The sequence below is a fragment of the Leopardus geoffroyi genome, chromosome A1 (assembly GCF_018350155.1).
Source record: "Leopardus geoffroyi isolate Oge1 chromosome A1, O.geoffroyi_Oge1_pat1.0, whole genome shotgun sequence".
Taxonomy (NCBI): domain Eukaryota; kingdom Metazoa; phylum Chordata; class Mammalia; order Carnivora; family Felidae; genus Leopardus; species Leopardus geoffroyi.
Window position 1 is genome coordinate 123,712,204 of NC_059326.1, and position 14,592 is coordinate 123,726,795.

Here is a 14,592-nt window from a genome sequence, read left to right on the forward strand (position 1 = left end):
CTAGTAAACACTTTATATAATTTACATCTAATCACCAAAGTGATTAACTCAGGGTAGATGTTATTTCTTCTTTGTTCAAGAAAGCTGAGTTATTAAAAAGTAATTTTCCCAACGTCATGGAGGTGTGGTATATGATGGCACTAGGATTTGAACCTCGGCCTCTGTGATTACAAATCACATGGTAGTTTATAACTGCATCTAAGCACCCTAATGCCTTATCCTTGAATTTCGGATCTAGAGACTTCTTAAATCCTAACCTAGATTGCACCATCTCCATCCACTGACACTTCATGCTTGTAGGCATGGTAAGAGGGTATTTATAACAGTTTCATGGTGAGTAGCCATAGCCGAGGATGTGAGAAGAGGAAAGCGTGACACACTTCACTTGTGAACACTGCGTAACACACAGGAAACTTGGTATGTGTATGACCACTTGCGCAGTGTAAAGCTGCCATACGGCACCACCACTCTTTGTCTGGCATCCTTTTGGAACGTAAGAATGAAATTAATGACTGTTCTATGCCTAGGTAATTCCAAGCTATTATGCTCATATTTATAGAATATCTGCTTCTCTGAGAAGTCAGACACAATGACATAATAGTGGTTCATAGCAGATAGTTTGTTTTGTTTGAAGAAAAATCAAGGGGCAACAGATCTGCAAATCTGGAGAGCTCTATAAAATTGTCTTTGTGGATTATTTTTCTGTTCTTTGTACTTAAATGGAAGAATTATCACAGTATCGGAGATAGATCTGAAACTGCTAAAATTGAAGACAGTTTGGTGTCTTAGAGCATACCAGCATTCCTGAAATCTATTTTGCCCCTTTCCAATTCCTTGGGGCTATTTGTACATCACAATTTGTGTGAGAAATCTAAGTTTGAAAATCTGAGGAATTCAGTTTATAACTATAACTTGAAGTTGGGTCTGACATCAGTGTAATCTTCATGTTTTTCTAGTCTGGATGCCATTATATCAGCTATACTTTTTCTTTGTAAAATTGGGAAAGACTGTATATTAACTATTAAAAATAAAAAGTAACCAGCAGAAAAATAACTGAGAACCTTGATTTACTTAGGATAGTCCATCCTTTTTCCAGCATACTGTGTGTCCCCCCCACTCCCGCCCTTTATTTACCCTGCTGTTATTTAGTTCTTCCATTTCAGAATAGCTATTCTCTCAACTTGTTATAGTACATGTTTTATATGATTGGGAAAATACTGTAACCAGAGTTCTAGCCCATAGTATATTGTGTCTTGTATGGGCACAAAATGATTGCATTGGAAATTTAAAATGCACTTTGTTCAAAACATATTTGTTACTAGTTTGATTCTTAATTATCTTTTTTTTTTTAATGTTTATTTTTGAGAGACAGAGTATGAGTAGGGGAGGGGCAGAGAGAGAGGGAGACACAGAATCCAAAGCAGGCTCCAGACTCTGAGCTGTCAGCACAGAGCCTGAAGCAGGGCTGGAACCAACGAACCATGAGATCATGACCTGAGCTCAACCGACTAAAGCCACCCAGGCGCCCCTTAATTTTTTTTTTATATGAAAATAAAAGTGATCCTTTCATGTCATTTCAGAGGTAGTTTTAACTATTTTTCAGACATTAACTGGCACAAGTTAACATTTTAATGATAAATACCATGTGTTTGAAGGGATGCCTAATGCAAGAGAGGAGCTTATACTGTGATTCAATTGAGGAAGTTTGAAGACTTCATACAAATATTTACTTCTTTTGTATCACCCTGAAAACAAAACGGTATAATGTGGTTTTTTTTTTTTCTTATTTCTATCAAACTAAATTGGAAGAGCAATTTAAAACAGTGTGTGTAGGGGCTAAGGTCTGGAGTTTCAATCTATTACTCCATGTAATAGATCCATTGTAAGCTTTCAGAGGCCCTTAAATTTTGTCTATACAGAAACAATATTGTACTCTTCACTGTGCATGAATGACTTAATTTTCACTTATTTCATCACAGGAGGTTTCTAATGACGAGTGCTATCACTGGAAATGTTTGCTTCTGCCTGCCACAAGTTTTTTTTTTTTTTTTTAACGTTTATTTATTTTTGGGACAGAGAGAGACAGAGCATGAACGGGGGAGGGACAGAGAGAGAGTGGGAGACACAGAATCGGAAACAGGCTCCAGGCTCTGAGCCATCAGCCCAGAGCCCGACGCGGGGCTCGAACTCACGGACCGCGAGATCGTGACCTGGCTGAAGTCGGACACTTAACCGACTGCGCCACCCAGGCGCCCCCTGCCACAAGTTTTTAAAACAAATGCTGTGTAGTGCATTCACACACTCTGCCTCCACTACAAGCTCTTCTCAAAATGCCTTTCAACATGCATAGTTTTACCCTTCCCTAGGTCAAGGTACATCACTCTCACTAGGGATTTTCCAATGGATTTGTTCTTAGAAATACTTTTGCTAATAATAATAGGGTGACCATTTAGTAACATGTATTATGTCTGTTTCATTTCTGGCAGAATTTTAGTACTAAATTACTTAGTATTTGATTCTTAGGCATTTGGTGAATAATTACTGAGACCCTGGTAAGGGAGCAGGTACTGTGCTTGGTGCCTTGTGAGCAGCCATCTCTACCCTCCAGAAAGGGTTTGGGCCTGAGCTGCGATCCAGTGATACATAGTTGCAAGAAAATACATTTGTGATCCTAACCTCAGGTCAAACTCATTAAAACCACTTACATGTGAGTATGAAATCAGATTCAGAACATGAACTATGGGGACCACTTTGTGGAATACCAGAAAGCTGGAGGTAGAAATACTGTTCAGAGAAAGGTGTTACTTTCCATCCTCAATGCGAATCATACTGTTTTGTTCAAGAACCAGATAAGCCTCATTGATTACAAAATTGCCTTTTAAAGCATGTGTGCCCAAATGTCCATCAGTCAGTGAATAATTAAACTGTGGTATGTCAGTATAATGTAGTAGCATCTATAAAAAGGAATGAAGTACTGATTAATGCTAAAATGTGAATGAACTTTGAACTCCTTAAGGTTCTAGGTGTAAGAGAAGGCAAATAGAGGGGAGCCTGGGTGCTCAGTCCATTGAGCATCTGACTTCAGCTCAGGTCATGATCTCATGGTTCATGGGTTTGAGCCCCACTTCAGGCTCTGTGCTGACAGCCCAGAGCCTGGAGCCTGCTTCAGATTCTGTGTCTCCCTCTCTCTCTGCCCTGCCCTGCTAGAACTCTGTCTCTCTCTCTCAAAAATAAACCCTAAAAAAATTTTTTTTTAATCAAAAAAAAAAAAAATAATAATAATAAAGGCAGACAGAGGCAACTATTGTATAATTCCACTTATATGAAATGTCCAGAATAGGCAAATCCATAGAGACAGGAAGTAGATTAATGGTTGCCATGGGCCAGGGTCTAGAGTAGGAAGCAACATTGAATTGAGTAATCAGAATTTTTTTTTCTTTAATTGTGACAAAATATACATAAAATTCACCATTTTAAATGTCCATTTCAATGTCACTGACCTTTAAACTCAGGTTTACCTCACCATTCCGGAAAGAACTCAACATTGAGATTATAATTCACGAAGCATAAAAATCCACCCTTTTAATTAAGAGTATTATTTAGTGGTTTTTAATGTATTCAGAGCTGTACAACCATTATCACGATATATTTTTAGAATATTTTTACCACCCACAAGAAGTCACTCCTCACTTGCTTATAATATAGTCCCTCACATAGTAAATGGCATAGACGAAATGTAATCCCTGGTCTGTACACTTCGAGACAGTGGACATAGGGTGTCAAGCGTCTGCTCCCCCGCTCTGTTGGGGACATGTGTTGTCTCATTTTGTTGAAATTACTACAAATCACCAGTGACTTTCTGATTGCCAAAATCAGAAAACACCCATTTATCTGACTAGATCCTACTTGACGGTTTTTACCACTTACTGTTTCTAGAAACTCATTAATGGTAAATTCTTTGGTACTACCTGGCAGTGAAGGTTTTTACAGAAGTGAAGAGCTTTACAGTAAGGCCTAAGAAACTTATAAAATATTTATTTTTTAATTATTTTAAATGTGTAAACTATATTATAAATTGAAATTTTCTAAAGTAATACACATTAGAGAAACTTTAGAAAACATTCACTCCTATGATCTTTGACATAATTTCTCCATCATTTATTCCTAGCTCTGACCTTGTTCACGTTGTCTGTAACTTTTTTCTCCCCTTTTCCTTCTTTGGAAAATGAGGATAATGACAGTGCTTGTTTCGTGGAATTGTAAATGTTAAACAAGGTGATTTACATAAAATACACACTACAGACTTGCCACAGAATAAGTGCTCAGAATCTAATAAAGTACCTTGCTAGGTGCTAAATAGCTTTGACAGAATTGTGTAGTAGAAATAGGGTGTACTTGAGAGGTGGAGTTTTTTTTCCCCCCAGAACTCCATGAACCTTTTAATGAGAGAAGGGCGAAAAAGGCTATGGACTGTGGATATTTTGGTAAAGGGTTATATCATGACATTATATTCCTTTACGGTTTTGCCCATGTCAAAGAATTTATGTATCTCTTATCTCAAGTGATACCATCCAGAGTTAGGTAGAGCAAGCCCTTTCTTTAAATAGCATTTACTATCGTTGTACATACCTTAGAAATGAGAGTAGGGTAAAGGCCTACATCACAGAGTTAATTACTTGGTGGCAGAATCTGGGCTAGAACCCAGGTCTCCATCAAGTCTTTGCTCTTTTTTGCTCTGACCTGGTGCCTCAGCTCAGTCCTTTGAACCAAGTCTAAAGTTATGAACATCCTGTATATAAGAGATGGAAGGGTATTATTCCCAGTTGTCTTTAAAGTAACCTGTGTGCTGGTCATCTTCATTACCAATGTCATCCCAACAACACTCACAGAATGTGCAATAGCATTGTTGTATTTTCATTGCTCTGGCCCATAGGTGGCTTCAAGGGAGGAAAAAAAAAAAGGAAAACTCAGCCCCGAACAGTGAGTATATTTCAAGAACTTGATAAATGCTGATGAATTATTTCAGTGTTACAAGGAGTAGTTACAAGGAGTAGAAGTAAGGGCTTAAGAGTTCCTAGCTGGCATGTCAGACAGGTATTCCTAATGTGTATCAGACATTAAAAGTAAACTCCCAAGAGTTGTCAACTTGAGCACATAGCTCTTTGAGAAAGGATGCCAGGCCCCTTCTTGCTGAAGTGAGACAGATGTGAAATGATGTTTACAGCTTCAGCTTTAATACAAACACTTGTCTCAGGGAGTCAAATACAATGGGAGGAGGCTTATCTCCTCTTTTGTGTTCCCTTGAGGCATACTGTGTGAAGAAAGCACTGATGAAAGTCTGTTTAAGGTCAGGAAGAATGGATGCACCTTTGAAATGACAAGTCTGATCCTCTTATTACTCCCCCACATAAAAATCTCTGCATTCTCTGCAGTTGACACTTGATCTCGGCCCAGGGCATGATCTCGCAGTTTGAGTTCGAGGCCCACTTAGGGCTCTGCACTGATGGTGCAGAGCCTGCTTGGGATTCTGTCTCTCCTTCTCTCTGACCGTCCCCTGCTTGTCCTAATAAACTTAAAAAAAAAATCTCTGCATTCTCTTCACAGGATGGTATCCAGATCCCTATTAGGCCACACTCCGCATCCTTGAGTAGCTGCAGTCTGTCAGACTTCTCTGCATTGCCTCAGTGGTCGTCCCTTGTTATTCTGTGACAGAGACCTCCTCATTCTTAATAGACCCTGGTTATATGTTGTCTTTGCTGGCCTTCACCCAAAGTTGCTCTCTCCCCTGCTCCCAGAGCATTTTGTTTATTTCTAAATAAGAGCAAATGTCAACCCATTATAAGTCCATGACTCTCTAGCATTAGTCAAGGATGGGAAATTTAACTTTTTATATCCTTCTTAGTGCCTACCAGGCAGCCAATGAAGTTTGCTACCTGATTTACTGGATGGGAAGTCCCTCAAAGTACTGTTAGTTAATCATCCCATGTTCTCCTATCTTGCCTGTTAACAAAAGTTGTACTGTTTTGGTTATTTCCATTTTATAAGTAATTTGTTTCCTTTTCTTTATAGGCAGCATAATTCGTTGTATGAGGCGCCTGGAAGAACTGCTTAGACAGATGTGTCAAGCAGCAAAAGCCATTGGAAATACTGAGCTGGAAAACAAATTTGCAGAAGGTCAGTATCCAGTCTGTAAGTTTTTTCTAATAATTAAGGCAAATCCTGTGAGACCTGAGTTCTTGACCACAATGTAGGAAGACTTTTTCAGATGCTTTCCAATGGAATGCCATGGAGGGCCATCTAGTAGTGTTTAAAGAAACTTTTAGAGGGGCGCCTGGGTGGCGCAGTCGGTTAAGCGTCCGACTTCAGCCAGGTCACGATCTCGCGGTCCGTGAGTTCGAGCCCCGCGTCGGGCTCTGGGCTGATGGCTCGGAGCCTGGAGCCTGTTTCCGATTCTGTGTCTCCCTCTCTCTCTGCCCCTCCCCCGTTCATGCTCTGTCTCTCTCTGTCCCAAAAATAAATAAAAAAAATAAAAAAAAACGTGAAAAAAAAAAAAAAAAAAAGAAACTTTTAGAGTGTATGGGAAGAAGTTTTGGGATTTTATGTATAATCATTTGTAAGATTTTTTATTGAGTACTGTGTGCCAGGCACTGTTTTAAGCACTAGGGGATACAGCAGTGAAAAAAAACCCACAAATCCCTGCCTTCATGGAGCTTACATTCTGGTGTGGGGAGATGTAAAATAAGTCAGCACTTAAAATATTTCAGGTGGTTATAAGTCTACAGAAGAAAAAGAGGAAGAGACAATAGGAATTGAGAGATAGATGAGATGCCTGGGGGCCCTACTCAGGAGGTGGCCTTAAGGCCCACTCAGGAGTCTATGCTTGATAGACTTAAGCAGCAGCACAAGGCCAGTGTGGCTAAAGCAGAGTGAGCAGTGAGTAGAATAGTATGAAGGAGAAAAGAAATTATCATTTTAACCCCTAGGCCCCGGCCTTTTTCCTGAAATGATTATTGGAGGTTTTGAACACAGGAGTGCTGTGCACTGGCTTGGGTTTCAGAGCAATTCTTGCTGTTGCATTGTAGGCCAGTCTGTAGATGAGCAAGGTGGAAGCAGGAAGACCAGATCATGGAAGGATAGGCAGTCCGAGGTGGTAGTGACAGAGGTGGGCGGTGGGTCTAACATGTTTACAGTTTGTTCCGTCTGACACAACCAGTGTCCTGAGACGAGGTGTTCAGAAACTGAGTTACGTTTCCTTATGCTCGATGGGGCAGACCTATTTCATCAACCCGAGTTTAAGTCTCGTTATATAAACTTTTTATTTTTTTTTTAATGTTTATGTTTTATTTTGAGAGAGAGAGTGCAAGCAGGGGAGGGACAGAGAGAGGGAGACACAGAATCTGAAGCAGGCTACAGGCTCTGAGCTGTCAGCACAGAGCCCGAAGCAGGGCTCAAACCCATGAACCATGAGATCATGACCTGAGCTGAAGTCACATGCTTAACTGACTGTGAACCACCCAGGCGCCCCTAAACATTTTTAGATAATAAAATTTGTCCTGTCTTCGGGCAGAAAGAATTTCACATGGTAGGTGAAAATACAGGATCTCCTGACGTAGGCTGAAAGTACACGCTTTTGGGCCAATAACTTCTTTTGACAGTTTAGTCCTTTCCTCAGTAATAAGTCTTTGTGAATAATTTGAACCACTCCCACCCCCTACATACACACACGGAGACATACTGGGCATTTCAGAGTCTAGCCTAAGTTTTTATGCTTCCCCCCTCTCAGAGGTGGCTGTGGACTCTTCCAGGTATCTTTTAGACCAACAGGGTCTTGTACCATCAGGATTGTTGTGTTAAAACCACACCAGAGGGGAATCACGATCTTTGTGGTCTTAAAATTTTAAATCTTATTTTCTTTTCTTGTAGGAATCACCAAAATCAAGAGAGATATTGTATTTGCTGCCAGCCTCTACTTGTAAAAGGAGCCAGCGAAATGAATGTGGGATTTTAAAGTTTTCACCACCTGATTACAGCTGACTACATATAAATGCTTACACAAGTATTGATTTGGTTCTCTCATCTCAAGGCAGTCGTTCAAACATTTTAATATGTATTATGTTTAAATCAGGCATCATGCTAAGAAAGCATACATTACATACACATTTGTACATAAGCATTACATTTTTTTAATAAAAAAAATGTACAGGTGGGCATTGTTTTAGTGAAAGGCTTAAAGTTTTTTAAATGAATTCAGAGCTATTAGATAACCACTGTGTTAAAGGGAACTATATACACACAGGTAAAGTGGGCATCCAAGATGTATAGCAGCAGCAGTCCCTTAAAGGCTTGTACACCATGAAGAAAACGCATCCTCTTGCCTTCTGGTTGCAATCATTTTCCTTTAGAAAGCGGGCCAGCTTGATCTGAGCACTCTGCTACCTTCAAGGTTGGTGATTGTTCCTATAGTGATTGCTTGCGGTTGGTGTTTCATGCAGAGTTGTATGAGAGTCCTCCTCTTTCCTTTCTTTAAAAGGAGAATTTCTCTCCCTGAAGAAATCTGATACATACACTACCTATAGAGAACAAATTCTATTTAGAATGGGACAAAAGTATTTAATGATGTAATTTAATTTTAAAAACCATATACATAGTTGTAACAGTTTGCAAAAAATAAATATAAACAAAAGGTGTATGTTAAAGGGTACAGAAAATTAGTGACCAACAGGAAGTTTTAATGTTAAAGGAAATTCTAAAATTCGGAGTTGCTGACTTAGGTCTTAAGTACAGCTTTACTCTGTTAGCACTTAAGGTATTCTTCAGTTCATACAAAAAAAACCCAAAAGGCCGTAGGCATAGCCTTTTACAAAACTACATGTAGTAGCAAGTTTTTATAACTTTTAGGAAAAGCAGCATAGTTTATTATCTGCTGTCTATCCTAACGTGACTTAGTAACATCGGTGTTCTTACTCAGTAAAAATTACTAAGCCACAGTATCTTCCTTTGTATAATTTTTTTCAATAGCACATGTTTTCTACTTATTTATCCCAGTGTTTATCAGTATCAACATATAGGCTGCCGTCCTGTATACTTACAACTAATATTGCCACCAGAGCTCCTTGAATGAGTCCAGTTAGTACATCACTCCAGTGGTGCTTGTAGTCAGAAACTCGAGAAAGACCCACATAAATGGATACAGCAACAAGACCAAATTGCAGTGTGGGGCGTAAGAGTCTTGCCCAGTCTCCCTTCATCCTGGCTTGAAGGTAAAGCTAATAGAAAAGATAAGAATAAAGAGTTTAACATACCAACTAGAAACTTTAGTATCACCACACCCCTAAAGTGTTGGTGTTTGAAATGATTAATAGTCATTAAATGTTAATAGTCATTACCATTAATAACCACTGAATAATCAAAGTATAAATTATATATGGAATAGGGCTTTAGGCAAGCATTCTTATGCTCATTAACACCTGAAAAGTTAATCTTTTTAAAAACCAAAACAGGGGCACCTGGGTGGCTCAGTCTGTTAAGTCTGACTTCAGCTCAGGTCATGATCTCGTGGTTCATGAGTTCAGGCCCCCATCAGGCTTTGTGCTGACAGCTCAGAGCCTGGAGCCTGCTTTGGATTCTGTGTCTCCCTCTCTGTGCCCCTCCCCTGTTCACGCTCTGTCTCTCTCTCTCAAAAATAAACATTTAAAAAGTTTGTTTTTAAAAAAGCAAAACAAAAAGTGATTGCCCAAGAAACTTGACTTTTAGAATAGTTTATTACTGTATCTAGACTACTTTTGAAATTGTAAAAAAGACAATTGTTGACAGCGCCTCTTCCTGTGTTTTGTGTTATAATTCTGATTAAGAGGCAACTGTTATCATTAGTTCCAAGTCTTGGGATAAACTGCTAGCATTCTGAACACAAGGTTGTCCTTATTCTGGGCCAACCTACTAAGTTTTCTGCCCTGTTTATCTAGGGACTAAGTTTAATTCATTCAAACAGTTTACTTGACAGTTCCACGATCCTCAGATTACTTTAAAGGATAACGAAGAATAAATAATCTGTATTTATAATACAGTAATCTGCCTAAATAAGTACAGGTTCTCTGATCCAACAATGAAATACATTTTCTGATTAGCACCTATACACCCTTTTAGTTCCATGACTTTACACTAATCAGGTGAGAATTTCCCCTCTTCTCTGTCAGCCTGCCTTTGACTTTGGGTGCATCCCTAAAGACTTGACCCCCTTTAAGCAAATCTGGTCTCTTTTTTTGAAAAAAATTTTTTGCCTTATTTCTGTCTAGTAAGAATATGCCTTCAAAGTATATTTCAAAAATTGTTTGATAATTTGTGATTCATACACTTAATCAAATGCATTCCTCAGAAAACAATGTATGTTGGCTGTGTGCATTGGCACTGCCTATTTGAAATAGATACACAATCCATTCCCAGCTCTTTGACCACTGCTGTGAGCATTCAGTTCTCAGCAGCTGGCAAAGACTCAGAGGTTATCTAATTTTATCAAGTTTTTTACATGGTTGTACAACATGGTTGTAAAAGAACATGAGTTGTTCAACTGAATTGCACTCATTAGCTGGTTTAAAGTCCTACTGGCTTTCTGCAGAGCCCCTCCTTTCCTTTTTTGTTTGTTGTTGAAGCTATAAAAACGTAAATAGTAAGAGGCTTGTCTCAACATTCTGGAGTTGAGAAGAAAGTCGGTTCTGGTTGAATCAAAGTTTGCATCTGGCAGCTGAAGCCAATTTGGCGACACAAACATGCCAGTTAGAGTCCCCTCACTAGTTCTACCTTAATTGGAATTTTTTTTTTTTTTTTTCATTTTCAGGATAACAGTACCTTGAGTGAGGCTGAAGCCAGGTTTGGATATTACTGCCTAAAAGTGCAGCTGTCCCTATTCTGGTTATTTAGTTGCCTCTGCCTTTTCATATAATTGTTAAAGGCATCAGTTCTGCAGACTAAAAACATATACCTATGAGTTATAAATCCTTCTATGAGTATATCTTAGGGAGACCTGCACCTGTCTCTGCTAAGGACATAGCAAGAAAAAACAATACCAACTCTAAAATGGAACTTCCACTTAGTCCTATGTTGTGCTTTCAATTCAAAGGAAACTCAGGGCGCTGAAGGTCCTTCCTCACTTAGGATTCTAAAATCTTCAAACAGTATTTTCCTTCCAAAGACCCTGACTTTAACACAAGGTTCAATATACTTCAGATGAAACCTTTACCCCTTTAAGTTTTCCCCTTACATATCTACCCAAGTATAGGTGTTACCCCCATCTCTGGGGATCCAAAGATTACTTCATCCTAAGGGGGTACTAGGAATCCTCCCCCCCCCCCCCCCCGCCCCATTGTGGTTATATACCTAACTTTGCCCTCCCTCCCTCTAGGCTCTGGCTCCTCTGATGACTAATGGCTGTGGCATGTATGCAGGCTGTGGTCAGAACTGTGGTCATAGCTCTGGGTGAGGTTGGCTAATTGAGTGTGCTTTGTATTTGCCTGCTCTGTGTTTCCCTGAGTCCAAGATACTCAAGGGAGCTCTGGGAAGGTCAGGCATCACTTAACCTATAGCCCTGTTCATCTCCATGAAAAATCTTCCATTTCAGTAGAACTCCAGGGGTAAATACTGAGTTTCTTGGACTTTGGATCACTTGCCAAGTCTAGACTTTGACAACTCCCCACCCATGTTGCCAGACAGCTTCACCATATCTTCCTGGTGGCTCCATGTCCAAAGCCTTTCTCAGGTTCTGCAGTACAGATCTCTTAAGCTTCTACCCTCTGAAGGCACTAGACATTTGAGTTCTACCACTCATCTAACTGCTTCCCAACATCATTACCTATTGGCTGTTGTTTCCTTTTGCACTCTTTGACTTTGTGGGTTTATAACCTTTTATTCTGTTGCTTGTCCTTTAAGAGGAAAGAAAACAGCATATGCTCCTTTAAAAAGTTTCTGTCAAGGAAAGAATATGTTCCTAACTGCCTTAGAGAAACAATGTCTGAAGCTCTCACCACTGTTCTACTAGTCCTAGATATAGGGACAGAGCTCATGGATTAATGCCACAGCTGATAATAAGAAGGCTCTATAAGTCCCTGCCTTTGCAAACCATTCTTACCCCCAGTCCCCACACATGCGTATGCCAATCATATAGGCACTAAAACACATTCAAGGGTCACCTGTCTGGCTCAGTTTGTTAAGCATCCAATTCTGTTTCAGCTCAGGTCATGATCTCACAGTTCATGAGTTCGAGCCCTGCATGGGATTCTCTGTCTCCCTCTCTCTGCCCCTTCCCTGCTCAAAATCAACATTTAAACAACACATACACACACACACACACATTGGTGGAAGGGAGTCCGTTCCTTATCTTGGAAAACTCAGAAGAACTACAGAACTCTAATCCAACATTGTGTACAGTCCTGACAGACTCTCTGGCAATCTTACAAATTCCCCTCCGGGGCGGGGGGCCAAGGGGGGGCGGGGGCACTGTCTTCCCACAACACAGTTGAAGGGGGAAGGGGAAGCCCCATTTGAACCACACAGCTCTGCCTTTACTTTTGAGAGGACACTGAAGATGACCCATGACACGCCTGACCCAGACATCTGCTGCACTGTATTCTCCCTCTGGAATTTACACTGGAAGGATGAAAGGGTTCTCTTTTTTGTTAGAAGTGTAGAAAGGATACCTAAAAGGATACAGGATAGGCTACTTCCAAACTCAGCTTATAAGGATGTAAAAGCTATGGTTCAGCAATGACAGCAAGCCAGTGAGTAAATGGATCAGAATGGCAGCCACACTGAAAAGCCAGGCGACCAGTGAGACTGAGCAAGTTCAGTTCCGTTACCTGGTGGGAGGCTAGTTCTGGACTGTGTTATGTCTTTACTATCAACCTTTTTTTTTCTCTGGGAGATCGAAGTGAGTCAGTTGTTTACATACAACCAAAAGATAAAAAAGCCAATTACCAGCCACTTCTGTGTGTTTAACCAAAATCTCATTTTGTTTTAATTTGGATTCTGACTCAAATGATGAAATTTCACTTTTTAAATAGGTAAGTTCCAGTTTGAAAAGGAAAACCATGTTTATACACCTGGGTTCAAACAGCAAGAAAAAACTTATAAGAAAATTAAAACCCATGAAAACAAACATATTAAATGTCCACTGAAGTGGACATTGGAAGAGTCCATTAAATGTCCATTGAAAGAGAAGTCTGGCACTAAGCACAGGATTTACTTCCATGACTTCCTTCTACATACACTATAAGGTGTGAGCCTCTACCATAAGCCAAATAGTTATCTACCATCTCCTTCAGTCTCCTCTGGCCCATTCTGATTCTTCTCTGAGAGTGGTGCAGTTTGGCCTCACCTGGCCAATAAGTATTTTGGTCAGCTGGTGGGAGATGGGGTCCTGCAGAATGAGAGAGATTCTAAGCCTCTGGATCCCTCCTGATCCTAAACATCCAGCTTTCTGGTGAAGGAAGCTCCAAAGTGGAAAGTTCACTACTAGAAATATGAGAAAGGGTAGAAAAGGCCAAACCTTTTCTACCTGAAAGACATAACCTGCAGCTGGTGTAGTTGGTCACGTAAGAACTCCCCAGAAGCAAAGACAACAGTCGTGTTTGTTGAAGGAACACCTGAGCCTACCACTAGGGTCACCCCTGCTGTCACATCGAGGAAAAGGCAGGAGGCATGTGGGTTCCCATAAGGCACAAACAGCATAAAGAAGTACTAATAGGAAAAGCAAAGATCTATCCTACACTTAACTAACCTTTACACTGCTCCCTGCCCCCATTTTCATCTATTGAAAAAGGCAGGATAGACCTATATACCACAGGAGGACTTGGAGCAGAAATCAACCTCAGGGCTCAAAAGGAAACCAGTGAGGCCTATCTCTATTCCTCCCTGTCTGCAGCAGGGGAACTATTATTTGAACCTGACCACACTGTGTTAGAGCACATCAGGTACAACCACTGATTGTACATAGGCCAGTATGTAGGGTTAAATGTCCAGCATCTTTTTTTTTTTTTAAGTGTCCTCTCTTATTACTCGGCAATCAAAAAAGAATGAAATTTTGCCATTTGCAGCTATGTGGATGGAACTGGAGGGTATCGTGCTAAGTGAAGTTAGAGAAAGACAAAAATCATATGACTTCACTCATACGCGGACTTTAAGATAAACAAAACAGATGAACATAAGGGAAGGGAAACAAAAATAATATAAAAACGGAAGGGAACAAAACAGACGAGACTTATAAATACGGAGAACAAACTGAGGGTTACAGGAGGGGTTGTGGGAGGGGGGATGGGCTAAAGGGGTAAGGGGCACTAAGGAATCTACTCCTGAAATCATTGTTGCACTAATGATGCTAATTTGGATGTAAATTTTAAAAAATAAAAAACAAAATTAAAAAATAAAGTGTCCACTCTTAACAAAAAACCTATTGAACATGGGATGGAAATAAGTTACTATGCCCAATATTTTTTAAAAGAAATAAGGGCTTCTTAGTGGAGATCTTACTAGAGACTCATAAAGGCAATTTCTTATTCCTTAAGGCAACAAGGACAGAGGAATCGATATGCTCAATATAACCAGATA

General features: G+C 40.0%; 2 protein-coding genes across 6 annotated transcripts in view; one reads left to right on the forward strand and one right to left on the reverse strand.

Moving 5' to 3' along the window:
- The window catches only part of MTREX (Mtr4 exosome RNA helicase), a 106,480-nt gene extending 98,270 nt beyond the window's left edge, over positions 1-8,210 (forward strand). The window contains exons 26-27 of the mRNA XM_045493347.1: positions 6,070-6,174; positions 7,924-8,210. Coding sequence (XP_045349303.1) covers positions 6,070-6,174; positions 7,924-7,976 — 158 coding nt within the window. The 3' untranslated portion in view covers positions 7,977-8,210. The remainder of the gene's footprint in view (positions 1-6,069; positions 6,175-7,923) is intronic.
- The window catches only part of PLPP1 (phospholipid phosphatase 1), a 91,332-nt gene continuing 84,826 nt past the window's right edge, over positions 8,087-14,592 (reverse strand). For all 5 annotated transcript variants that reach the window (XM_045493384.1, XM_045493377.1, XM_045493394.1 and 2 more), the window contains 2 exons: positions 9,090-9,266; positions 8,087-8,570 (listed from right to left, as the gene is read on the reverse strand). In XM_045493384.1, coding sequence (XP_045349340.1) covers positions 8,439-8,570; positions 9,090-9,266 — 309 coding nt within the window. In that variant the 3' untranslated portion in view covers positions 8,087-8,438. The remainder of the gene's footprint in view (positions 8,571-9,089; positions 9,267-14,592) is intronic.